Raw genomic sequence first — 25,723 nt, forward strand, 5'->3', positions numbered from 1 at the left:
TTATTAGCAACAGCGGAAAGGTCTAAGTGCTGGTTTCACTTCCTTTTGTTTCAAGATTTCGGATTTGTCCGTTTCAGAAATCTGGTCTTGTACCTATTGAACATCTGGATGGGTTTTCTTTTTGCTGTGGGACCTAAAAAAGAAAGATACACCTTTCCAGAATTTTGATCATTTCTGTTTTGTGTGGTGAATGGTTTCCTACAGCTGATACTAAAACCACTGGCTCCGTTGATGAAGATGAATTAAAAAGGCATCTTAAAATAAAACAGAAAATGAAAAGTAATTTTGAAACCTATACTTGCCGAAGACAACGCTATCTATATTGCTCAAGAATAAACAAGTGCATGACATGCAGCTATTTATCTGGAGTTCATTTTATATTAATGTACTATTTTATACTGTTTATTTTTGTTCACGTTTATCAAGGATACAAATCATTTGGAGGCCACAGTTTATTGCAAGTATTTGTTGGCTGCATCATCCTTCCATGTTGAAATGACTTGACTGGGTGACAAAGAGGCTGCTAGCTAAGGAGATGATGGAATTGGGTGGGATGAGGGTGTAGCCACACCCTCTGAAACACTGAATACACAACCAAAAGACTGAGGTGAGCTGATGTTCCTGTTTCAACGGCTTCTTGCGCAGAGCGGTCGTGACCAAAAGACAGGAAAACAGGCCGATACCACGTCCACATATAACGCAAAGAGGAAGGACATCGTTTCCACTGAATCAAACACAAAACTACAGCTCTTACCAAGGACAAATTGCACCGTGACACAAGTCTATATCAGAAACATCAGAATGGGGAAGCACATCGTAATGTGAGGACCTGCAGTGTCTCACTGTGTTACTATGGTGTTACCGGTGAGAAACCCCATTTCCTGGCTCCTTGGTGGGCTGAGTGCTGTCGCACATGGTCACGCAACGAGGGTCTCCTGCTTTTCCAGTATCGGACACAGGAAGTAAAGAAGGGAGCATCTGCTGGATGTCATCAAGCTAGGTCCCATAAAGTTCAGATTTCCTCCTCCTTGCATCCCTAGAGCACAGCCCTGCCATGGACAAACCCTGCAGCTGAAGGTCCTTTCTAGATGAGATGACAGAATCACAGCAGATGACTCCCATGCTGGTCTGGGGTCCTAAACATCACTGGGAGAGGATCTGCTTTATGACTCTGATGGACACAGAGGATGAAAGCGGCAGTGAAAACCGCACTCCTGAAGGCTTTCGTAAGATCCCCATCAACAACTGCTTGTTGAGCTGAGGAGGATTTGGATTGGGAGCACAGGCAGAAAAGACGGGCTAAAACATTCCAAGAAATTAAAAGTAACAAGCGTGTCACATACAGAGTTTATGTACACATATAAACAATTTATAATGATATTCATACAAAAGCTAATCTTTGGACTGAGAACTGTAATAGGGGAGAAATTATGAAATATAAAAGGTATGAGCCATAGATTTCTGGGAATGCCGCACACGCACGCGCACTCACACACACACACACACACACACACACACACACACACACACACACACACACACACACAAAATACAAAAGGCAAATTTTAAAATTGTACACAAATTACAGTGCCTATAGCTGTCAGTTTGCATTGGGCTGTGTCCTGGACCTGTTGTGTGTCTCCGAAACATAAGAGACAGAGGACAGAAGTAACTTCGATATCTTAATTATCTAAACAGAGCAATTTTCATCACAAATGGAAAAGGAAAAGGAAAAAAAAAAAAAACAACACTGATGGAGCTTCCCTCCATGCAGAGCACACCAACAGAGAACTTAAGTTTGGCAACTGAGGTCCCCACAAAAATAAATAAGATTAACAGATTCCAAAAAAAAAAAAAAAAGTACAATTTTCTACAGAAAAGTCTTACACGTGTAAGAATATATTTACCCCACCTGCCAGAGGACATAGTGATTCCTTCTCAATGCAACAAGGCCGCTACTGCTGCTGAAGCTGCTCGGCTCTCCGGCACAAGCTAAGACACAGGACACACTCGCAGCACGACTTGAAAATTACACATCTATCAATGTATAATCCAATTGAGCAGTTTAATATTTTGTACCAAGAATACAATCTAAATCATTTTTAATGCATTGATGTCTACTGCTATCTGTTGATATGCACTTCCAGCAACACACACTGAGAGGGAAACTACCAAGGCACCCCAGAGAGTACCAAATGTAAGTGTCCAGGTGGGGTCTCACGAAGAAGGCATCCTCCCAATTTCTCTCACAGCCAAGAAGAAAAGAGAGCTTCTCTTATTGAGGAAGGTTAAACCCGCGTGTGCTTCGCTGTCCCGCAGACACTGGTCCATGTCAATGACAAGCGCTCTGTTTGATCCATCCCCGTCATCCCAGGGGCTCTCCCTTCAGGCCAACAGTATGATAAGGCAACGTTAAACATGCATTCATGACAAACGACAAACATCCCACCGACGGGGGGAAAGAAAAAAAAAATGTGTATGCACATTCAGAAAGAGCGAGGTCTTAATTTCCTCACTCCTTGTTCAGTTTTTTTTTTTTTTTTTTTTTTTTCTTAATAATTTTCAAGGCTTTCCAGGTGAAATCTGGGTTGACCGGAATCATCTCCAGCAATCTGCAGCATGTTCCCCCCCCCGCTCTCTTTCACCCACCGTATTTTGGCTGACACCTGCTCTCAGGTGAGCCGGGAACTCAACTCGAGGAAAACGTTGCTGACAGAGCAGAATTCTTGATACATGTTAAGTCATGAAAGTCACTGCATAACTTCAAGTAAATTATTACTATTATTATTATCATCCTCATCATCATCATCAGTGATGTTGCTGTTTTTGTTTTCTTTTATGCGGGTCAGGCGTTGTTCATCGCGGCAGCCAGCTGCTCGGAGTTCAAGGTGTCCCGGAGGTCTCCAGGTAGCTCTGCAGCTTGCGCACGGTGGTACGGTCCAAGGAGCAGAGGTCAAAGTCAAAAGTTGTGTTCGTAATGTGAAAATGTCCAGTTTCCTCGATGAGGTTGACAATCTGCAAACAAGGAGAATGAATCCATGGCAAATGAAACATTTCTGTTGCACACTATGACGATCCAGTATGGTACAAGCTTGGCCTTCCCTGCCTGCTGTGGGCTGTTGAGCCCTCTAAACGTACACTCGTCCTACCTAAACTGCAAAATCCACGTTTTCTACACAAGGGTTACGACACAAGACATGTTGTAGCACCTACGCTGTCTTCTCGCACTTAACACCGATTCCAGTGGAAGCAAAAACCAAAACGGTTCTATTGTCCAGGTTTATACATGAGCAAAGCCTACGAAATGGGTCTCTGTTATAATTTATGGTGTGTTCATGTGCTCCTTGGAAACGCCTCCATCCTACATGTAGCCTGGGAAATGCATTTTGGGTGCTATTGAAATTGGATTAAAATAATCAAATGGTCCTCCAATGGAAGTCTTTTGTTTATGCAGGAGATAAAATATGGCATCAGAAGTGAGCCAAAAGTATTTGTATTCATGCACTGAAATTTGAAACGGTATTTGTATCTGGGAATCGTCCATTTTTCCAGATTATTGTGATGCTGCAATTTTTATTCAAAATGAAAAGTCTGGAAGCGCTAGATTAATTTATGTGAAATGGAACAATTTATTACAAAGAGAACTGGTAAAAATTGGCTCTGTTTATTTGGACAATTCTCAGAATTTCTCCCATCTCATAATGCACCTTGATGCCGCAATTCTCAAAGGGTACTGATAAGTACATTCTAAATAAATCACAGATAGGAGTTTTTAAAAAAACTAATCACAATGTGCCAGAGGAATAGATTATTGTGTTGGGATATGTAACGAACGTAATACAACTTGCAAAGAAAAACTACACAAAGTCTGCGCAATGGATTTAGAGCCATCTCAGACGCACTGTTGTTTTCTCGCGATGGCAGCGCAGCTACGTGGGGTGTGTTCTGGGTTCGACAAGGGCCCCGGTTCTGGTTCCTGTTCCCCAGCAGCCAGTTTCACGCTGCAAACCTCACGGTAAATGTGGAAGACATTTCTCCTCGGCCCGTCTCCGAGCCAGAAAGCCCAGGAAGACCCCCCCCCAGACGCGTTACGATATCGCAGATTGAACTCAGATGGCTGCACAAGCGAGGGTGACATTCAGGGCAAATGAAACCATATTTAGAGTGCAGATGACCACATTTGACAGGACGTGTGACACACAAAGAGTGTGTTTAAAGTCTTTAATCCTGAATGGGACAGAAAATAAATACCACCCGGTGTTCATCTTATGTTTTGTACTCAACAATTACTTGTGGCAAAAAGTCGACACAAAAGGCCTCCCCACGACATACGCTAATTTTCCAAACTGTGGGCTCTGGAAGATCGAGAGGCCCAGAGTTAATCATTCCCATGTCTTAGAGCTCAGGATTTATGTGGTTCTTCAGTCAAAACGGGAAGGATTTGCTTTCCAGCGTGTCATACGCTTGTGTCTGCGCAGTGCGCTTATACATAGATAGACAGATGGACGGACAGACAGAAGAACGCTTCATTGGCCTATAAGGTTTTCAGTTGGACACGGTGTAACTTAACTGGAAACGGCATTTAGTTTAGTGCGAATTTCTCCAAAATTATCATGTACCATGTTAAACGTTACTATCATTTTCCGTACGGTCCATCGTAACACGACCAGGCTCTCGGCGTTCGTATTTACACTGCGGTGCCCTGTCAGATGGAAAACACAACGGCGTTTAACACTCTTGGTCCCTCTCATGTACCACAGAAATTATTTTTTACTCTGTGCTGGAGGTAAGTTAAGCAAAAGTGAAGTTAAACAACGACATAAGTGCCAAGTTAAGTCGTTTATACCATTCCTTAATATACAGTTATTCTCTTAAGATGTTCCACATATTTTTACTTAGTCTATATGTTTCTTTGGTTTTTTTCCCCCTCATCTTAGTGCCAGTTCTGTGAATAGCACTAAATGAAGCTGGCTCTCATATTCCTTTGTATATTCTTGTTTATTGTGTATTTTGTGTAAAACACAGCAATTGCTGTTATTTGTCGAACACTAAATAATACATTTCTGCACAGGCGCACTGTATATATTCTATTAGGCACAGCGTTAAAACAATGTATTGTTGCCACAGACATTATAGGAGCGATAAAATTACTTAGAAAAATGCTATCGTGCATATCTGACTACTCTTTGTAGATTCTGCATGACAAAATGCTTTAAATTCAGCCTGCATGCAGGTGCAAGAAGCTGGATGTCTCCTTATCTTTCTGCCCCCTACGGCGAAATGTTTCCCCTCGTTCTCGTTAGTGACACCCGTGTCGTCACAGCCGTTTGCCGGGTCTATGGGAATGCCTGTTTGACAGCGCTCACCTGCTGCAGAATGTGTCTCTCTCTCAGTGCCATGAGTCGTCTGTGCAGCTCCACCAGCTCGTCCAGGTAAGCCTGGCGGCACACAGTTAGCCAATCAGAGGGCTCTGCCGAGTCACGTGACGTTTCAGGACCCTCCCCCCATTCCCCTTCACACAGGTATTTCAAATGAATCTGTGCAGACAGTTGAATAAACTCAACAACAGTTGAACATGCCATTTCATCTGACTAATATTATATTTAATTGAGAGCAGCTCATAGTGCACTGCCTATGATGCCTTTGGACCAAAAAGGTCACAGGTTCGAATCCTACCTCTTCAGCACCCTTGAGCAGGGTACTTACCTTAAATTGCTCCAGTACAAGTTACCTAGCTGTACAAAATGGTAAAAAAATTGTAGGTAGTTTAACATTGTAAGTTGCTTTGGAGAAAAGCATCAGTTAAATTAATGAATGTAAACTGGATATATTTTGTTTATCCAATGGGAGTTCTCCATGTCTATGGAAACAAAATAAGGGGGGGAAAAAAAAATGGGTCAGATTTATTCTTCACATTCATGTTAAAACGCAAACTTACCTTGTCACAATCTATATTTTTCAGATTTTTCTCTGGCTTTGCGTGCTTTATTGGACTTTTAACTTCGAGTATCTGTAAAAAACAGAATAATGAGCCAGACATGTTTATTCAACAGCTCCTGTTAAGAAAGGAAATGCAAGAAAAGACAGGGAAAAGGGGTTTGGTGTAAACCTACCGATAGACAGTGCTTAATTGCTTGTAATAGATAGAACTACTCAGATTTATAAGACAATGTGAAAAATAAAAACTGGGGGGAAAACGTCCTGCTCTCCAGTGGGTCTGGGGTTCGAGTCCCGCTTGGAGTGGCCTGCGATGGACTGGCGTCCCGTCCTGGGTGTGTCCCCTCCCCCTCCGGCCTTACGCCCTGTGTTGCCGGGTTAGGCTCCGGTTCCCCGCGACCCCGAATGGGACAAGCGGTTCAGACAATGTGTGCGGATAACGGCCCAAACAAACTCTTGTGCTTTCCTTCTTCCAGGATGTTAGCTGCTGTCTGCTGACAGCTCCCATTAGTAGTACAACGCACACACACACACGCATACACACACGCACACACAAACGCAGTACCTGGTTGGCGCTCGTCTTTAACAGCGGCGGCGGCTCATTCCGCGGAAGAGGCGAGGAGGCGGAACTGTTCTCGCTCTCACTGCCGTCACTCAAACTCACCCTGCGGGCACAGAGCGCACCCGACCAATCAGATGCTGGGGCTGAACAGAGCCACGCCCTCTAGGAGTCGCACGGACCAACCAGAAGCAAAGTGCAAAGGCACAGAAATTCCAAAATTCTTTACGCCCGACTGCGTTACAGTATTAACGCTGTCGGGCAGGAGGAGAAACGTTCAGTGTGGAAAGCAGCTGACATGCCTTTAAATGGCTGCAGACCTACTGGTAAATTTGACAATAAGGTGCGAGGCATAACATGGAAATAGGAAATTCTGAGCTACAACATGGAAAAATTCATTCAATATTGACATGATAGTGCATATTGTGATACAAATGGATGGTGGGGTGTAAAATACAATAAGTTATAATTTCAGGCAGTCCCCGAATTACGAACGAGTTCCGTGTCCTCGGTCCGTCTTTGAGTCGGATTTTGACATTAGTCAGTTGGTATGCTGGGTATCTAATGTCAGTTTGTCAAATGTTTGCCTTAGCATATCGTATATCGTGTACCTTTCTATGCATAAATTAAAGAAACACTTCCAGATACACTGAAACATCTTTAATATAACAATACAGTAATAATAATAATACACTGTAATGATGTAATAATAAGAAATTTAAGTATAGTATTTATAATAGAGAGACATAGAAAGAGATGATAATAAATGTTACTACTCTTATGATGAACAGAGGACACAGAGGAGGATGGACCCAAGTGCAGGACGTTTATTCAGAATCAAAGGACTAGACGTGTTCTCGTGGTGGTCGGGGACGGGCGAACGGTCGTTCGGTTGATCGGCGAACTGAACAGAGACGAGGATCCAAAATCGTGGTAAAGGGACAAGGCGGGCGGTCAAACGAGATGTGGAACGGGATTAGGGAACAACGAGGGACGCGACTTGGAAGTGCAAAGCGAGGTAGGTTTGAGAACGCAGGGAGGAGTGAAATTCCGCAAAAGGGAAGAGATTGAGAAGTGTCTTTTATGAGAGAGAGAGCAAAGCATTAGAAAAAAGAAAAAAAAAAAAGAAACTTTGTTTACTTTTCCAAGTTTCACCTTTCGCTTTATTATTGACTCTTTAGTTTCAGTCGTGATCGTTTCCTTTTTCTTGGGCGCATCACCATCACCTGAATCACATGTATGCTTTGGTGCCATGGTTAGGAGGGTAAAAACAAAAAAAAATTAAAGCCAAAATACAGTAACACACGAGACGCTATTAACAGGAAAAGAAGGAAGTCTTTGTCGTACCTCCGGCTCACGCGCCCCGCCCATAAACCGACGCACCGTTGTAGATGCACAATGTTTCGATGCGTGTTGCAAAATAGCGCCGGTTTGTTATTACGAACCATTGCATGTGCGGTAACTCAAGTTTTTAATAGAACAGGCTAAATTATGAAGTTTTCATTTGATTCTTACTTAAGGGTGCCAAAAAAAGATTTACTTCCGGTCAGTAAGTGTGTGGTTCGCAACTACGGGTTGTACGTAAGTCGGACGTTTGTAACCCGGGGACTGAGCTTTAGCTGCCTTTGTCCAAGGTGGTGATCAATGTTGCAGTGATTTTCCCATTTATACAGCAGGACAATTTTACCATGTCAATTCAGGGCAACTACTTTGATCAAGGGTACTACAGCTGGAATGGGAATTTCAATCAACATCCTTTGATTGAAAAGGGACGGCCCTAAATTCTACTGTACCTGCTCGGCAGCATCAAAAGCAAAGAAGAATAAACGCTGCGGATTCCATTAATGACCCGCCATTAAGATGTATTTTATCCGATCTCACAAAATTGTTCTGCTAGCAAACGCGGTGCAGACATATTCATTTATTTAGTCTAAATACAGTATATCCTCTGCTTTAAGCAGAATCTTGGAGTTTGAAAGGTAGCGTTTAAAGGAGCCTCCCACAGCGCCGGCAGGAACCGTGCGTGACGAACACGTAGCCTCACACCCGGGGCCCACCTGCGGCTGCGGTGCGTTGTGTGCGTTTGCAGCGGTCGCTCCAGGTCCGAGTCCACATCGTTGGCCTCTTCCTCCTCGGACTCCTCGTTGTCTTCTGAATGCAGGTCCTGCATTATGGACTGCAGGGGGGCCAGCACTGTCCACGGACGAAATTAACGAATTAGCGACGGGAAAAACCATTAAAACATTAAATACCTCACTACAGATACTGGTTCCTTTGTTACGAATGGAGCGCCCTGATGTGCTGCTACAAAACAATGCCTGCTGTGCTGGTGTCACCCATGAGCGCAGCGCCTCTCGGAAACACCACAGCGGACAGAAACGGCTCATTGTCCATGCGGCCCGGTGCAACTGAAGATGCCGTAGGTGTCCACAGGAACCAAAACGGTGCCGTGCTGTAGACTTCATGAGATTAACGCATGTCAGGGTGACGAAGAGTTTTATCAAGCTGCACTCAGGGGGCTGATGTAGAAATTAAGGCCAAAACATCCAGCAACTGATTTTATGATGCTCTGAATAATGAGTGCTTACATCATGAGAACTTCCTGGCCTACAATGTAGAGATTTAATTAAATCGATTCATCTATAAAAATTATAGAAACGGTCGCCAAGTTATGATGGTCCGACTTCCGATTTTTCGACTTTATGACGGTGCGATAGCGATACGCATCCAGTAGAAACCATACTTCGAATTTAGAATTTGGATTTTTTTTCCCCCGGGCAAGCAATCTGTGGTACGATAGTCTCTCGTGATGGTGGGAAGCTGGGCAGCAGCAGCGATCCGCATCTCCCGGTCTGCCACGGGGTCGCTAGTGTATACAACCGATACTTTACAGCGTTCTGTGTTGCCAGCGTTTTTTGGATACCCCCCCGTATCTGCGTTGTGTTTTGTGCATCCATCATGTCTACGAAACGCCCATCTGTGTCTCTTGCTACTGGCGAGAGGAGGAAGGCAGTTACTCTTGAGAAGAAACTCAAAGATAATTGTGCAGCATGAAGACGGCAAGCCCGTAATGGCCATCGCACGTGAACTTGGACTTTCGCAATCAATGACCTCGACCATCTTAAAGGATAAGAAGCAATAATGTTCCATAGGCGTATTAAAAGCATTCTCGACTTGATATTTTCGACTCACGATGGGTTTTTTGGAACGTAACCCCGTTGTCTCTATATATTATTTCTGATTACTAATATACGCAATACTTTTATTTTTACATGCTTTATTCTGAATAACACAAACATCCACTAAACTGTCCCCCAACCCCACATCAGGTCATGCAGCCATGGCAGTGGAATTTTTTTTTAGGTGGGAATTACCTTGGTGAGCGTTACCTTGGCGGTTGTGGGCAGGAGGGAAACTGGTACTGGAGCTGGAACTGGAGCTGGCGGGGCTGGGCTGCTCCGACTGAGGGGGCATGAAGGGAAAGAGAAATAACAATGGTTTACGTGCGTCCAAGCAGAGACACTTGAACTAACAGACGTGTTAGTAAGCTTTTTATACATTTTATAAAATATTTGAACAAAACAATACACGCAGAGTGTCTTGCGGAGCATAAATGACAGTTTCTCACAACACTGCATTGAATAATCATAATAAAAGATTGATAAAAATGAGAAAAAAAAATATTTTCTGTGTTGTATACAATTTCAGTCACGTTTTCATTTTGCCCAGTGTCCTACCACTAGACAGACTGATCTTAATGAGAGCGAGGAGGCTGCTGCAAATAACAGAGCAATTCCTTCCAATTCTATACTTCCAAAAAAAATATTTCACTGTTCTTATTGAGAGTTGTATGCTTGAAAATCGTGCCACTAAACTGTAGACCTCGTTTGAAACATACTTCAGGGTTGGCTGAGGGACAATAGGGTACTGGGGGCTAACACCTGGTTAGCATGTTTATACAGCAGGCATCACCTGCAAGCATCAGGCTCCACCCACCTGACTGAGCTCTGGAACATTCTGCGAGCTGACCGGGGGACGACGCAGAGCGGCCCTTCCTGGGAAATGGGGCGGTGGGAGAGCTTGGTCGGGGTGATCCAGCAGCCCAACGGGGCACTTAAATCACCCACACGAGAGCGAGCGGCAAACAATGATCGTGCGCCATTTAGCGGAGCGTCCCCTAGGAAGGCTCTAAACCTCCCTGGACCATAAACCGTGGTCGTTCTCTGCAGCCCCTCCGCCACGCAGACCCCTTTGATGGTCTCACTAGCGGCCCCTTGCCCATAAATCAGGGCCCCGCTCCCCCCTAATGGAAGCTGATTTACGAGAACCTCCTGCTCCGGGGACCGGCATTTGCGCCATGCCATCCTCGCCCCTCCAAGCCCCCGTGGCTGGAGCAGGACCAGCACACCTGGAAGCGTAAGTCCCAGTTTGGCAAAACCCCATGCCAGGAATCAAAGTGTTCGGGGTACGAATGCCCCGGGAATCTGGACGTGTTGAGAGAAGGTCAGCTACAGCTCTGCAAGAGCCCAGCAAGGTGGGTCGGCAGTCTGATTAGCACTCTTTAACAGAGACTCATGGGCTGCTGTCAAATATACACCTCTCTGTCATCACGTGAAACAAATTAGAGCAAGTGGGGTGCAGCTTCCCCAGTCTAACTGATTTTTTCAAAGCAAATGTCATCATCTGATTCCAATTAATACACTGCAATTAAAACAATGTTTAGCCTTCAATTTGAGAACCACTACTTCACAAATCTCAGTGTAATTTGTACTACGAAATAAGATCATTCCTGTTGCAGCACCCTTGATTCAAGGTATTTAACCTTGCACTGTTTATACTATACAGCTTGTATTTCTTTTGACATTCACATTTGCACACACTCATTACCTGAGTCTTTTCTCCAAAGTGACAGTGTTAAACCATAGGAACCTACAATGATTCACCACAAATATTTACAGGGAATACACCATATTTTTGCTGTATCAGTTCAGGGTAAGCATCTTGATAAAGGCTACTACAGCAGGAGCGGAGATCTGAACCCGGGTCTTTCGGGTCCGAAGGCAGCGGCTCCAGCAGTATAAATGGGTAAATCTGTGTAAATCGCTTAGTGAACAAACCTAACGCCATTACGCCACCTTAGACAAACACTTGAATACAATTTAAATGGTAATTTTATACATTTCACACATTTCACTACATGTAAAAACTGCGTCCACACACCACAGCAGAAAGGTCGCAACATGCAAAACTCATGAGCTGCACACGCCCTCGTGCTCTGAAGCGGCCGTGCGCGCGTGCAAACGGGCGCGTTGGCGTAGCTGCGTGCCTGCGGGTTGCAGCCCCGGGATAAAAGGAGAGAATTCGGACACTTTTACAGGCCTGGCTCCCACGGCCCACGGTATTTACAGCCCTTCTACACCCCTCCTCTTCTCGCTATTCAGCCGAGACACAATCGTCCTCCTCTGCCTGAGACGGCAATAATGTGAGAAAAATACGGGAACGGCGTAAAACGTCCCAGATGCCGACCGCTCGGGACGCGGATCAATACCGCAAGCTCCAGTCATCGCCGGGGTTCAAGTAGGTGAGGAGGTGGCTGGAGCCCGTGCGTATGGAGATTTACGAAAGGCCTGTAGGACCGCACGTGCGGTCTCCCTTCTGCAGCTCTGATGCGCCCGAGGTCCGAGGGACGGAAGGCAAGATGCAACACGTGCTGGAAACCGAGCCATGTTAGCGCAAGCGTCCATCCGCGAGGCCACATTAAATCAAGATTATCTAGCTTTTATGATGCCCAAGGGCTCTCAACCTGGACTCCATGGAGCCCTCGACAGTCCGTGGCTGGGCTTCAGGAGGTCCGTGAAGCGCGAGCGCGTTCGGACACTTAAAGGGGTCCGTGGCCGAGAAAAGGTTAAGAACCTCCGTATCCCATCTCCTGAAGAAGGAAGTACTTCACAGAGCTGAGCGCAAACAAGTTCATTTCCCTCCAATTTACAGAAAGCCGTTAATCTTTAAAGGCACCTACAGTAACAGTAATGAAACCTTTTAACCTTTTCTCTAAGATGGTAATTCTCATAATCGCATTCATCAAATGACCATAAGCGCACAGAGGCTTTTAACTAAGTCAGCCAAACAAATTATTAATTACTTAATAGACCCTGCTAATGCTGTTAAAAAGTTAAGCATGTGGGGGGGGGAAGGGAAATTTTACATTTCGGGCAAAATAGCCTTGAGGTAGAAAGGGCCTGAAAAGACACCTGTTTTATATAAAGGCAGAAATACAGGCCTTTTGGGAAAGCAGCTTTGCTGCTGAGTGCATGTGTTTTGTGTTTAATGGGAAAATTGCAGCATCCCAGGTTAAGTGGTAAAGTTGCAACCCAAGGGGCTTCAAAGGCACCTAAATGTTGAGTCATGGAGCCAAAATCTGCACTTAAACTGTTATCTAGACGGATTAATTGCGCTTTAAACATTTTGTGCTATAAAAACAACGGTCGGTGTGACGGGCTTGCAAAACTATTCATGCGACACTTGTGAAACGATGTCACTTTCCCAAGTGAAGCAAGAGAAGAGATTTACCTGTGCAGGTAACGCCATCAATGGGTTTTATCAAAGCTGTACTACAGCAAGTGGGAGATACAAGCCAACAACCCACTGCAGTATATACCAAATGGGTCAAATTTCAGATTCAATCCCTTCAGCACATTTCTTTTTTGCATCTCCTGTAACCGAACACCAGCTCCAAAGTTCCCCCTTCCACTTTTGCTGCACTTTTTACAACAATGTTTGAAGTCCCAAGTAAAACTGTAAATGGGCCCTTCATTCTAGAAGAATCTCCAACGAGCCACCATTACGCTAATCCCCCTTGGAGGGGGCCCAAAAGCAGACTTGAAGAATCGCACTGAAGCTAATCTGAATTAATTTTTCTCTTTCCCCACAGTGGAGCCCTCTGAGAACGCCGGCGTCTCAACAACAACCTTCTCACGATGCCATTTGGCTCAACTTCACAAAGGAAAACTCGACGAAATGCGCTACCGGAGAGATTTATAACAGGATACGCCAAAGCAAAAGGTTTTCTTAGCTGATAAAGTGGGTGGGTGGCGGAGAAAAATATACAAATGCAGAAATCAGCCCAGAGAACTTACTACAAGTTTGCGAAAAAAGTGATGAAGCCAAGCTGTTTAAGGGCAACAAAAGGGGAATGGGAACGCACGTCTAAGAGGAAGCACTGGGGGTCTCCTCTCACCGACAGTCACGAACAGCTGCACCGCCCCCTGTCCACGCAGAGACCCCCAGGGACAGTTGTGTACAACCGGCGCAAAACATCAAGGCACGGTAGTCGGCCCGGGGCGTTCTCGCTCCTGGGAAGCGCCAGGAGCAGAAGCGGAGGGCCGTGGGCCATCGCAGTTGGTGACACAGCTTTTAGACTGTGGTGTCGGAGGGAACCTGGAATAACGTCCCCCTCCCCCGCTTCTCTACGGTTCTACGATCGATGTGTGTGTGCGCGTGTGTGTGTGGGGCATCAGTGCTGTACTAGTGCAGGAACAGCAGGTCTTAAAAAGTTAAATATGACGCCATGCCAAGATCACTGGCCAGGGCCAGAACCCAGGTCTGCAGGAAGGCGTGCTCCATGTGGACTGGGCTGTACCCGTCACCGCTTGCCTGAGTGATGGTGGCGCGCTGGGGCTATAAAATGGTACATTACTTCAAGGCTAATGAAAAAGCCACGTTGTGCGAAATGGATGCGGCTGGCTGGGGGGGGGAAGAGACTGATGGGACAGACGAGCGATGACTCGACCTGCTTGTTCAGCAATGGGGGGGTGGAGGAACACCAGTAAGCACCCAAGCAAAGAGCAGTACACTAGCTGTGCCAGACTGTTGGATCAGTACAACGGAGAGACGGAGGCAGACCACCTGCATTGGTAGAACACAAGCTCTGTGAGATGAGGGCCCAGTGCTCTTGCCAGTTAGAGTTCCAATTAAATACATGAGCTATGGCAGGAGGCATGGCGGATGAGCAGGTAGCGCCGGTGCCTCACAGCTTTTGGGCTCTAGGGTTGGATGTGGATTTGAATCTGGCACAATCTTTGGAGTTTGCATGTTCTCCTTTTTTTCTTCTTCTTGTACATTTCTTCCACGAACTCTGGTTTCCTCCTATAGTCCAAATATGTGTTTCAGGTGAATGGGTGACTCTGAATTTACCTTTGTGTATGGGTGTGTGTGTTTCAGTGAATGAGTGTATGATGGTCCTGCAATGGATTGGTATCCTGTCCAAGCTGCACCCTGCCTCAGGCCCTATACTTTCAGGACAGGCTCTCAACCACCATGACCCTACATTCGACAAGCAATTATTGATAATGAATGAACGAATTCAAGGATATAAGCCATTATTATTATGAGAGCAGGGAGTAGCTGATAGCGTAGCGGTTAGAGCGGCTGCCTTCGGATCCAAAGGTTATAGGTTCAAATCCCACCTCTGGCTCAAGTATCCTTGATAAACATACTTACTCTAAATTGCTCCCATATAATTACCCTTACTCAGCTGTATAAATAGTTGTAGGTAACTTTAACTTAATGTTGTAAATTGCATTAGAGAAGAGCATCAGCTAAATAAATATAAATGATCCCTTGCCTGAAGGCTACCACTTGACACCCTGTCCAAGATTCCTTAACTTACAACGCCTGATATTTTTGTGCTAATTAGCTCTGCAAACCTCCAGAGAAGAAAGCAGCTGTGCTTGCTCAGGTCTAAAATCATGGAAGAGTGTCTACGTAAAACCCTTCTGCTGGTTCATGATGGGGGGGGGGGGGGGGGGGGGGGGGGGGGGGAATTCTACAACTTCCCCAAATAAAATGCTATGATAAGATACAGGCAACACTGAAAGGCATTTTTAAATCCCATTCTTACAGGAGTCACTACACTGAGACCGACACAATGGCTACCAATGAGCTTGAAGGTACCCAAGGGGGTACGATGGGAGACAGGGACTCCAGCTCAAAATGAACATGAAAGCTGACATGAAGCTCAGAGGTGGATAAGTCAAAGTCCAGCAGCAGGAGAAGCACAATCAGAACTGGCAGATGCTGCTGGTTTCTTTAAACCCCTCAGCAGCTCTTGAGTTGAGGAGCCTTGTGTCCACAATGTTCTCAAATGTTATGATGCGTTTTATGTGCCCAAGCACCTCGGTAACTCGGTATAGACCTCCAGATCTTTTGCACAGAGCTGTAGGGCACTGGAATCAGAAGCCATATGCAAAGCTTCAACATTTTGACCTCAACCCCAAGAATCCCAGGCTCCTTTGGGAGCCACCTTTCCATTCCTCGGCCTGGGAGATGCGCTTGACCTCCCACCGGGCGACTGGTCTCAAGGTCAGCAGGGTTTTCACAGCACAATTGTGGTCTCCCCACGGCCCATTTGAGAGAAACCAAACATCACCGTTTCCCTGGACTCGTCAGGGGTACAACACTCTGAAGGCAAGGGGTGCTACAGGGGAGGGGTGTCCCGGCGTAAGCATGTTCGAAGCCCGAAGTGCAGGAGACTTCATGCTCCATCAACACGTCACACGACGAGGAGCTAAGTTCTCGCATGAGTCTGCTGGTCACACACTGGGGGGGACTGAAGACGGAGAAGAGAAATTCTCTTTCCGAGGTGCGGCAACAGTTCCGCAATCACCCTGGAAGCCAAAGTAAATATGCTTTAATGCAAAGCACTGAGATCAGACACCTGTTACCTTTTATTAACTTTTTCAATCCATCTTCCAACTCTATTAAAACTACAAGTGGAACTAAAGTATTTTGTATGAGTAATTAAAACAGCATGCAGGGTTTAAGAGGCAGAAGTTTCATAAAGAGTTCAAGCACCAACTCGCAACATTTACGAATCGGACCCAATTTCAAAGCAAAATCTACAACATTATGGGAACTTTTTAGTAAATACAATAGAAAAATAACGGTCAAGTACAATAACGGTGGGGAAAACAGGATGCGCGACAAACCCACGTCGCACTGCATCAGCTTCTCTGTGCTTCCATGGACAGCAGGAATCGCAGAGGTGTATTATTGCCGTTACGAAACGAGCACAGAAAACCCCGAGTCGCCTCCTGCCATTTAAGCCAAAGGCAGACAGACAAGAGCTGCAACACCTCAACAGCCACAATTTCCAGCATTTAAAACACACAGCTGGGCTATTGCCTTGCAGAGGAGCACACAGTCGTGTAAATCAAACCCAAGGCCATTTCAAAGGTGGCACATCTGCCAGGATCATTACTGCTGAGGGCAAAATAAACAGACTCCAGAACTTCACTGAGACTACTGAATGTGTGGGGCAAGTCAAAAGTTTGAGTACACCCGGAGGAAGTGGACAAAACAGAGAAAGCAAAGCGACACAAAAGTGAACTACATCTATGCAAATTGGTGCAAAAGAGCTGGAACGACATGTTCATTTTCTCCTCAGATTTGTTCACCATATACCAGATATGAACAAAAAGCAGTTTCCACCAAGTGGACTCACATTTTACACTAGTACTTTGCTTAATTTTTGTAAGACACTGTAATATGCAAATTAAATAAGTGAACTGTACAGGCAGGGCATAAAGCACCCAAAGGAATCGCATGCCACTAGACCCTGGCATTCTGGGAAGGGACTGAATACCTCGGGGCTGAGCTGCCCACAGAGGCCTGGATTCCAGCTACTTCATGCAGGAGACAGAGTCCTCACCATTCCAGTGGGCTCCCATCCAGGAGGAGGCGTTGGCTCTATGCCGGAGGGAGAGGTCACCCACCGGCCACAGCAGGCAAACCTTCATGGCAGCTTTGAGAAGCAGGACGTGTGGGATTTGCAAAGCCAGATAAAATACCCATGTTTCCATTTCCCAGTGGCACCTAGGAATGAACCTCTGGGCAACTTAAGTAACCACTGTGTCCATATGCAACTTCATTGGCTCACCCAGGGGAGATCAGGACACCCATGCCCAGCATTCCTCCTCCGCCCACCCTCACCACCCAGATTCTGAAGGACAGGAGAGGGTAACTAACATGCTCTGCATGTGTGGGCTGCAGTTTAACAGCTTGCTTCCGTCATCAGATGGCTGTCCGGCTGGCCATTAGGATGGGGTGTCCGGGGGGAGGGCGGTTTGGAGCCCAGAAAAACGGCCTTACAAAGGACAGCTTTTAGCAAGCAGTAGGGGGAGGGGGACTGGCAGCCGCCGGTTATCATTTGGTTTCATGAGTGATTTTTTTTTTTGGAGTTTAAGAGGCAAAAAAAACATTAAAAAAATCTGTAAAATTTATGCCTTTTCCAAAAAAAAAAAAAAAAAAAAAAAAAAAATCCCTCAGGAGGTTGCAACCTGCCATCAGCCACCCAAAGAAGCACAATGTTGGGGTTGATGTTCATGCACAGAAGCAACATTAACATCCCGTATTTCTGTCCAGGAAAAGAGGGAGTGAATAAAGCCTAGAGAAGTAATGGAGATTGCGTTGCTAGGGGGGGAATTAAAGTGACAGATGAAGGCATTTAGTCATAAATGCTCAAGTGTTTCCCTCTTTTTTTTTTTATAGAAGTAAGATTAAAGGGAAATCCTCCGCTATTCAGGCCGTCGTTCCCCTCATTCTACTCCATAAAACCATAAATCTGCCCGCCTGCTTTCCTACCAATAAAAGCTACCACTCCCCTTTTTGTGAGGTGTCTCCCGCCAGTACGTGAGGACCTGGCAACCCAATGAAAGGACTGCCAATTCTTCTGGCCTGGGGTGGGTGGGTGTATGGGGGGTGCTCAGCACACTCCTGCACTTTCATGCCCTGTAATTCGGGCTCCTACATAATGTTTCCTTTTCCCCAAAGCTTGGAGGAGCAGCAGCAAAGTTCTCAAAGGGGCTGCAGGCCACAGAGCTTTTTGATATGTATACTGAAAAAAGACCTGGCAATAACTTTGCCTTTGCGTGTAATGGAGAAGGCACTGGGCTAGTGAGCCAACATGTCACTACTCCGAGTTTCACTGTTACACTCATAATACAGCTGAGGACACAGTTGGACTAGTTTAATCTGAAAGACTCCTACTGGGTGTGTTCCAGGACATTTTACACATCTTTTGGGAGGAACCTATCACTGCAATGAAACTGCAATGGAAATTGCTTTACAAAATGAAGCCTGTTATTTCACACCAGCTGTGAGCAGCATTTAATGATGCTTAAAAGCATCTGAAGAGATGTATTCAAGCATCCATAATTTCTGCGTTTCGCTCTTCGAAACAAATCACAGCGATCAATTAGCTCGACAACTTTAAATCATAAGCTTGCATAACCAGAAACCGTGTCACGCAAGCTAACATTTACAACCCGTGTCGCCACCTTTTGAACATTGGTCCTATTAAAGTAACTCCTTTAAAGTATAGGTTTTATTTCGAGACAGCAACTTATTGGAGAATTCAAAGGGAGAACCATGCAGGGCGATCTGTGAATTGCACCAATAAAAAGAGGAGGCAATTCACTAATATCCCCACCGACCTGCGTTCGCTGCCCTTTTTGCTTGTCCAGCCTCTGCGGAATATTGACCCACATTCATAGGCTCAAAAGTTTTCACATTCAAAGCCCCCGTGACGAGCAAAGCGGTCAGCTAAATAAAAAGGTGATTCTATATTGCATTGATCGCATCATTCCACAGCGCTTTTGACAAAAGTCTGCTTACTGCAAGACACCCACTAGGTTTAATAGCCCTTCGCTCAGCCCAGGCCTCAATTACAGGAACCCTTTCAGAGCAGGCCTGACCCACGCTTGAGGTTTATAACCTTTGCATGCAGTAGGGGAACAGGCTATTAAAACAACAAAGAAAGGAACAAAAAGCAGCAGCATCGAAACGTTTTAGCTTCCTATCTGGTATGTTCAACGTGACAGTGCCTTGGGAGGCAAATATCTATGACCCTCTACCTACAAGCTGCTCAAAAAGTGATGTGGAATTCCATGAACAACAACAACAGGCAAAAAATGTTCTGTGCTGAGAGGATCATGGATACTAACAGCCCATGTTACTTTTGTTTGAACACAGACACAATCCATCATTTACCATAAACACCAAACATTTTGAAAGGGTTTCCCCATACAGTCTAAATATGCTTCATATTTATTTCTTAATTTTTTTAAAAAATAAATATCAACGTATATGCTTGTTAAATTAAAATGGACCGAGAACAGGTCCATGGCACATGAACGCCATGGAGCGGAGCTTTGCTCACACGCTACAATCAGTGCTTTAGCAGTCCTGCAAGTGCTGGTTTATTGTCACTCCATTAAATTGTGTTAATTTGACAGAATTAAACTAACGTACATAAAAGCGCTGCTGACGGACTTAACAATGGTGAAGCCAAGAGTCATTACACAAAAATGCACAGGAGGTACAGGGGAAAAACACCGCCTGTGCTGCTCTAGGTGGAGACGGTATCTGACAATGTCAGTGGAACTGGATTCAGGTGTCAAAAGGGTATGAGCAGCAGGAAGTGACACCATAAAAGATGTTTCACTTGTTCCAGTTTGGAAAAAGCATAAGAAAAGAACTATGGTTATATGTAAACAAACCAAGCTGCATAACTTGTGTTCCTATTTCATGAGACAGAACCAAGCCAAGAGTGGTCTATTCAAAGCCTCATTGATGACAGAGTGTACTGGATTTCATCTTCCCTCTGCTATTAATTGAAGAAACATGAATACTCATAAGCTGAAAACTGTCAAAACACATCACCAGCGATGGGTGTACACCTTGGCGAGTACAAAGTGTGAGTGCTGAAACAGTTCCTACAACCAGACAACTTGCGGGTCACACAGAGATATGAAGAACTGAGGGGTCCAAGGAACAGCACCCTTGGCTAGACAACAGCAGTTCCATGCCATGCGCAACATGATTCCATCAGAAGAGAGACAAAACATGTGTCATCTTTAATTTTCCTCTCAGGCATGGCATGCAAATAATTTAGATCCATTGACAACATCTAAGAATAACCACTGTCTAATAAAGGACTTCTGGGCAGGAAACCCAGCATTCGCTGGGGCTGGAGGAATTGCCCACCCATGGATCATACTCAGTCCAGCTGAGGAAGAATAAACCCACCCATTTAAGAAAGCAGCCCTCACCTCTGATTTGTTGGACCCATCCTCCATGTCAGAGTCATTGGGGTCCACCAGGTCATGGAAGGGTGGCAGCGTGGAAGGCTTCCTCCGCTCCAGGGACTCACTGTCTACTTTGAGCTTAGCTGGACGGACCTGGGACTTATCCTTGGGTTGCTGTTTCTTCTCTAACTGATGATGGTGGTGCTGGAGTGGAGAGGAACTTGAAGGAGGCTTTACAGATACCTCAGAGAAGCCCTTCTTCCTCTTTTTGGTCACATGATCCTCAGAATCAGCAGCAGACAACCTTTTTCCTGGGGCTTTAGCGCCATGCTGCAAGCCCCCGTGCAGGGGGTTTGCGTCTGACTTGTGGTCCTTGGATATGGTCTTGGGCTCCTTGAAGGCCATTTTGGGAATGGGTTGATCTTCCCTAATTGGCTGGTTCTCTTTGGGTTTCCTGGATGATTCTTTGGAAAGTCTACTGGGTTCCCTGGCAGAGTCTTTAAAGGCACTTTTATGCTCTTTTGAGTCTTTTGAAGATTTGTCTTTGTGCTCTTTAGAGGGCTTGTGGACCTTGGAGCTGCTTGAGCTGTTAGCTGCGGTGGTAGTGAGAGTACTGCTGCTTCTGGACCCATCCTGAGGGTAAACGGAACACACTGCTAACAAAGGTTGGCTTTACACACATTTTTGTATCAAGCAAAACTACTGGTAGACTTTCATGGAAATCATACATTCCAGGGCACAATGTAATACTGAATGAGGTACTAAGCCAGTGTCAAAAAGCCTTTTTCCTAAATTGCATATTAAAATAAGAAAGGATATTATTGGTAGCAGCAGAAACATACTGTATTTTTTCTATATCAAGACAGACTGAGGATTAATATGCAACAGAAAGGATTGAAGATCACACACACACACACACACACACACACACACACACACACATTTTCAGAACCGCTTGTCCCTTACGGGGTCACGGGGAACCGGAGCCTACCCGGCAACACAGGGCGTAAGGCCGGAGAGGGAAGGGGACACACCCAGGACGGGACGCCAGTCCGCCGCAAGGCACCCCAAGCGGGACTTGAACCCCAGACCCACCGGAGAGCAGGACTGCAGTCCAACCCACTGCGCCACCGCACCCCCTCGGATTGAAGATCACGGGGGGAAAAAAAAAAAAAAAAAAAAATTCACCCCATCTTAGTAGGTGGACACAATCAGACCCTTTGATACTTCACACACACACATTGACTGAAACCGCTTTGTCCCGAATGAGGTTGCAATGAACCAGAGCCTAACCCAGCAACACAGGACACACCCAGGATGGGACGCCAGTCCAGTGGCAAGGCACCCCAAGCGGGACTCGAACCCCAGACCCGCCAGAGAGCAGGCACAGGCCAAGCCCGCTGCGCCACCGCACCCCCCATTGACTCTTCACACGCAGCTGCAATTAAATAGATAGAAAAATGGACATGATGATCGATAGAAAAATGGACATGATGATCAACAATATAGCTTTCCTTTGAGGGGGCATTATGCAGAACACCCAGATGAAATGATGGAGATAATTCCATAGGATTATATCATATATCGGCATGGTGGCTCAGCGAGTAGCACTGCTCTCTTACAGTGCCCAAGAGGACATGGGTTTGATCCCATGTCCATAGCTAAACGAGTGAGATGGGTTGTTTCTATCCACTTCTCAAAGACCTTTAATACCAGACAAGCTGTGAGGAATGTGAGATTAAAAATTGAAGTACATAAAAGAAGTCTTGTTTGGATGAGATATGAGCAACGTCTACATTGGGGTGACCAGCTGGAAGATTCCCAAGTCATTCTTTGACAGCAGATGGTTTAGCAGTAATGATCTCACCGGTTTGGTATTTTTATTTACAGGTGGAAGGTATAATCAGGGAAGGTCTGGTAAATTCTGCTTCATCACAGCTCTCGTTTCATTTTCCACTGGAGCTGAGCACTTGATCCTTCGTGATGGACCAGGAAGTTTTAACCCTCTTCCATCAGCAAGCCATTCATGCCTAGGCCACATCAGCTTGGCTTTGTCAACGTTTCATCAATGAAGCAGGGCCATTAAGCAGTCTAGACACCGGCGAGTTACGATCTGCTTAAACCACCACTAAAACTTTTATTTTTTTTTCTTCTGTTCTTGACCCCAGGACCTCTGGACATTAAAGCCCTTTTGGCCTCCCAGACAAAACAGCTGCACCTCTGAGCCCCACACGACTCTCAGGGCAAAGCTCAAAAGGCTGTCTGTCTCAATGCCACTTTTATTGTTCTGTCATAACGTTTAGCTCTGGCCAATGCATCAAGATGCCTACAGACTATTTATGGCCTAAAGGCATGGACCTAGCAGGTATACCACACACATGCTCAGAGAGACATGTAGAGACAAGACATGGAGATAAACACATACATCCCTGAACAGGCCAGCACTGGATGACCCAGCCCCCAAAGAAACACGCAGTCCCACTGTATGCGTTCAGGATTGGTGCGCAAGGGTTTCTACCTTTGATAAAGCTCCTTGGTGCTGCTCACAACTCAGTAAATAACACGTTCTTCCATGTCTGTTCCCATAAACCTAGCTTTGCAGGTCCCACACAATATACAGGCCTACCAATGTAGAGGTCAGAGGGAGCAGCAGATTTTGGGTCTGCTTCAGGTATTTGAACCTGTTAACCAATCTTTGCAATTCATTTACATTTATTCATTTAGCTTTTCTCCAAAACAACTTACAGCATCAAGGTTACAACTATTACACTTACAAAATTACAATTATTTACCCATTTATACAGCTGGGTAATTTTTTCTACTGGAGCAATTTAGGCTAAGTACCTTGCTCAAGGGTACTACAGTAGGAGGTGGGGATAGAACCTGCGACCTTTGGATCCAAAAGCAGCAACACCAACCATTACGCAGCCCCCCCCCCCCCCAGACTCCATTAAATTCATGTCATCACATCGAAGCATAAATCGGAGGAAGGACTCAGCTCAGACTTTTCCAACCAAGACAGACACAGACACACACACACACGTACACCTTTTACCACTCAGACCGTTCCTAACAATTCCTGTGGGTGGCAAGCAACATTACAACGAACCAGAACCCCCTGAATAAACACAGACCAATTTGTTACCCCAATCAGTCAAAGCAAAACCTCAGCCCACTGGAAAATGGCCCATGGGATACTAATGAGAGAGAAAGAGCAAAAGAGAAAAGACAAACAATGTGGCAGTTACTTTTTTAACAATTTTTAAAGATAATGGGGACTTGTGCTCGGAGAGCGGCCCTGTGTGCCTGACCTCTGGCGGATCGGTAATTCATCATCATCCCCAGGTGTTCGGACTGGAAACCACTTCCACGTGCAGCGAGGTGCTAGAAAACTCACTCCAGCGTGGGTTGCTTTACAGCCCATTCTGATACAGTGCAAGGTAAATGATGCCACAAACAGGTAAATTATGCCAAAAAGAGCAAAAGCAGTAAGCCACAAAATGCATCAGTGACAAGTTAAGGTGCTGCTTTAGGCCCTTTTGCTAGTAATAATAATAATAATAATAATAATAATTTGTATTTAGGTGACACCATTGTCCAATACACAGCAGATACATTGCTCTGTTGTGTGGATGGGTGTAAGACACACTACTCCACTCACATACGCACACACAAAGAACAGTTCACCACCAGTTCACCTGATATAGGTCTTTGAACTGTGGGAAGAAACCAGAGCACCTGGAGGAAACTCATGTGAACAGGGGAAGAACAAGTAAACTGCATACAATCTGAGTCAGATTTAAACCCATGTCTAAACCCACAGCCCAGGAACCCTGAGGCACTAGTGCTACCTACTGCTCCATCACATTATGACAAATTTACATTAAAAAAAATTAAGAATTAATGTCTGTGGTTTGTGGTGTGGAAGTTCCCACCTTGTGCTGGTTCTGCCAAAGAATCAACTATTTCCCATGGACAGTTAAATATGGCAGGTTGACTGAAGACCAAGAAAACAGAGGGATTCTAAGTGTTTCAATTAAGTTTTGGCTTTACTTGTTTTTTTTCGCTATTTTATATGTTGTTTAAAAGCATGCTTACTGAGTTTCAGTGCCCCCCCCTCCCTTTTTTTTTTTTAAAACATGTATTCATTCAGCTGGCACCCTTCTCCAGGGTGACTTAAAGTGTTAGGGTCATATGTTAACAACACTATTGGTTGGGTAAATGCTGCTGTTTGCGGTCTCGCTTTCCAACCCTTGCGGCCACATCAGTACGACTACACACCACACAGGAGATGTAAAAAATGTTATGGTATTACACATAACCCGACATCTCTGCCGTATAGAACTCCTTTATGTGTTCAAATGTTACTGTCATTGTCATGACCTTTGACCCCTTGTCAATTTCGATGCAATTTACCTAAGCTTATGTTTAAATCCTTAAAGAACAGGAGCTAAAACATCTTCGTGCTTGTCAGTTGTGGGTGGGGATGCAAGGATTACATTGGAAAATCTGAAGCAATCGGCCTGCAAGCCAAGGTTCGCCAACTGACCTTTGACCCATGTGACCCGTGAGAAGACTTGCTCTTCTTGGCGTCTGAGAAGGTAAGCGTCAGGGAGCTGCTGGGGAGGGACGGTAGTTTGAGGTGCTGCCCGAAGAGCGATGTTGAGCCCTCCTGCATGACCATCACCTGGGAGGGGACAGAACCAAGATCAGCAAACTGGCCTCTGAAGGTGGTGGGAGCAAAATGGGGTGTGGAGGAGAGCCGCAGTGTAAGCGGAACTCAACATTAGCCTTAATCTCCTCATTTGACCACTTCAGATACCAGCTCTTACAACATGTCCTTTGGATTAGTTATCATTAATAAGTTTGAGAATCTTTCACTCAATTCAGAAAATTTCAGAGACATAACTTTACTCTGAGGCTCAAATACTCAAATACTTAAATGCATTCCTCAGTTGCCTCAACTTGAATTCACAAAGATATCAATGTGAGGAATTGCTGTGGCACAAGTGACAATGGGTAAATAATTGAACAGTTCCCTTTCCCTACCTAAGCAATTTAAAGAGCACTAAATGTAGCAAATGAAAGGCTTACTTGTTGTACGGGTGCATGCTGAAACAGCGAAAAGCGAGTGTTACGAGGC

The 25,723-nt window shown here is 45.3% G+C and overlaps 1 protein-coding gene across 4 annotated transcripts in view; it reads right to left on the reverse strand.

The window, feature by feature from the left end:
* Positions 1-445: 445 nt before the first annotated feature.
* mllt3 (MLLT3 super elongation complex subunit) overlaps positions 446-25,723 on the reverse strand; it is a 57,858-nt gene continuing 32,580 nt past the window's right edge. For 2 of the 4 annotated variants that reach the window (XM_018759640.2, XM_029252516.1), the window contains 8 exons: positions 25,130-25,267; positions 20,605-21,213; positions 9,871-9,958; positions 8,554-8,689; positions 6,503-6,602; positions 5,939-6,010; positions 5,367-5,438; positions 446-3,015 (listed from right to left, as the gene is read on the reverse strand). In XM_018759640.2, the coding sequence (XP_018615156.1) occupies positions 2,884-3,015; positions 5,367-5,438; positions 5,939-6,010; positions 6,503-6,602; positions 8,554-8,689; positions 9,871-9,958; positions 20,605-21,213; positions 25,130-25,267 (1,347 nt within the window). In that variant the 3' untranslated portion in view covers positions 446-2,883. Of the gene's footprint in view, positions 3,016-5,366; positions 5,439-5,792; positions 6,011-6,502; positions 6,603-8,553; positions 8,690-9,870; positions 9,959-20,604; positions 21,214-25,129; positions 25,268-25,723 lie in introns of those variants that run through there. The other 2 variants (XM_018759639.2, XM_018759642.2) reach the window with 2 other exon arrangements.

The sequence above is a fragment of the Scleropages formosus genome, chromosome 5, assembly GCF_900964775.1.
Source record: "Scleropages formosus chromosome 5, fSclFor1.1, whole genome shotgun sequence".
NCBI lineage: Eukaryota > Metazoa > Chordata > Actinopteri > Osteoglossiformes > Osteoglossidae > Scleropages > Scleropages formosus.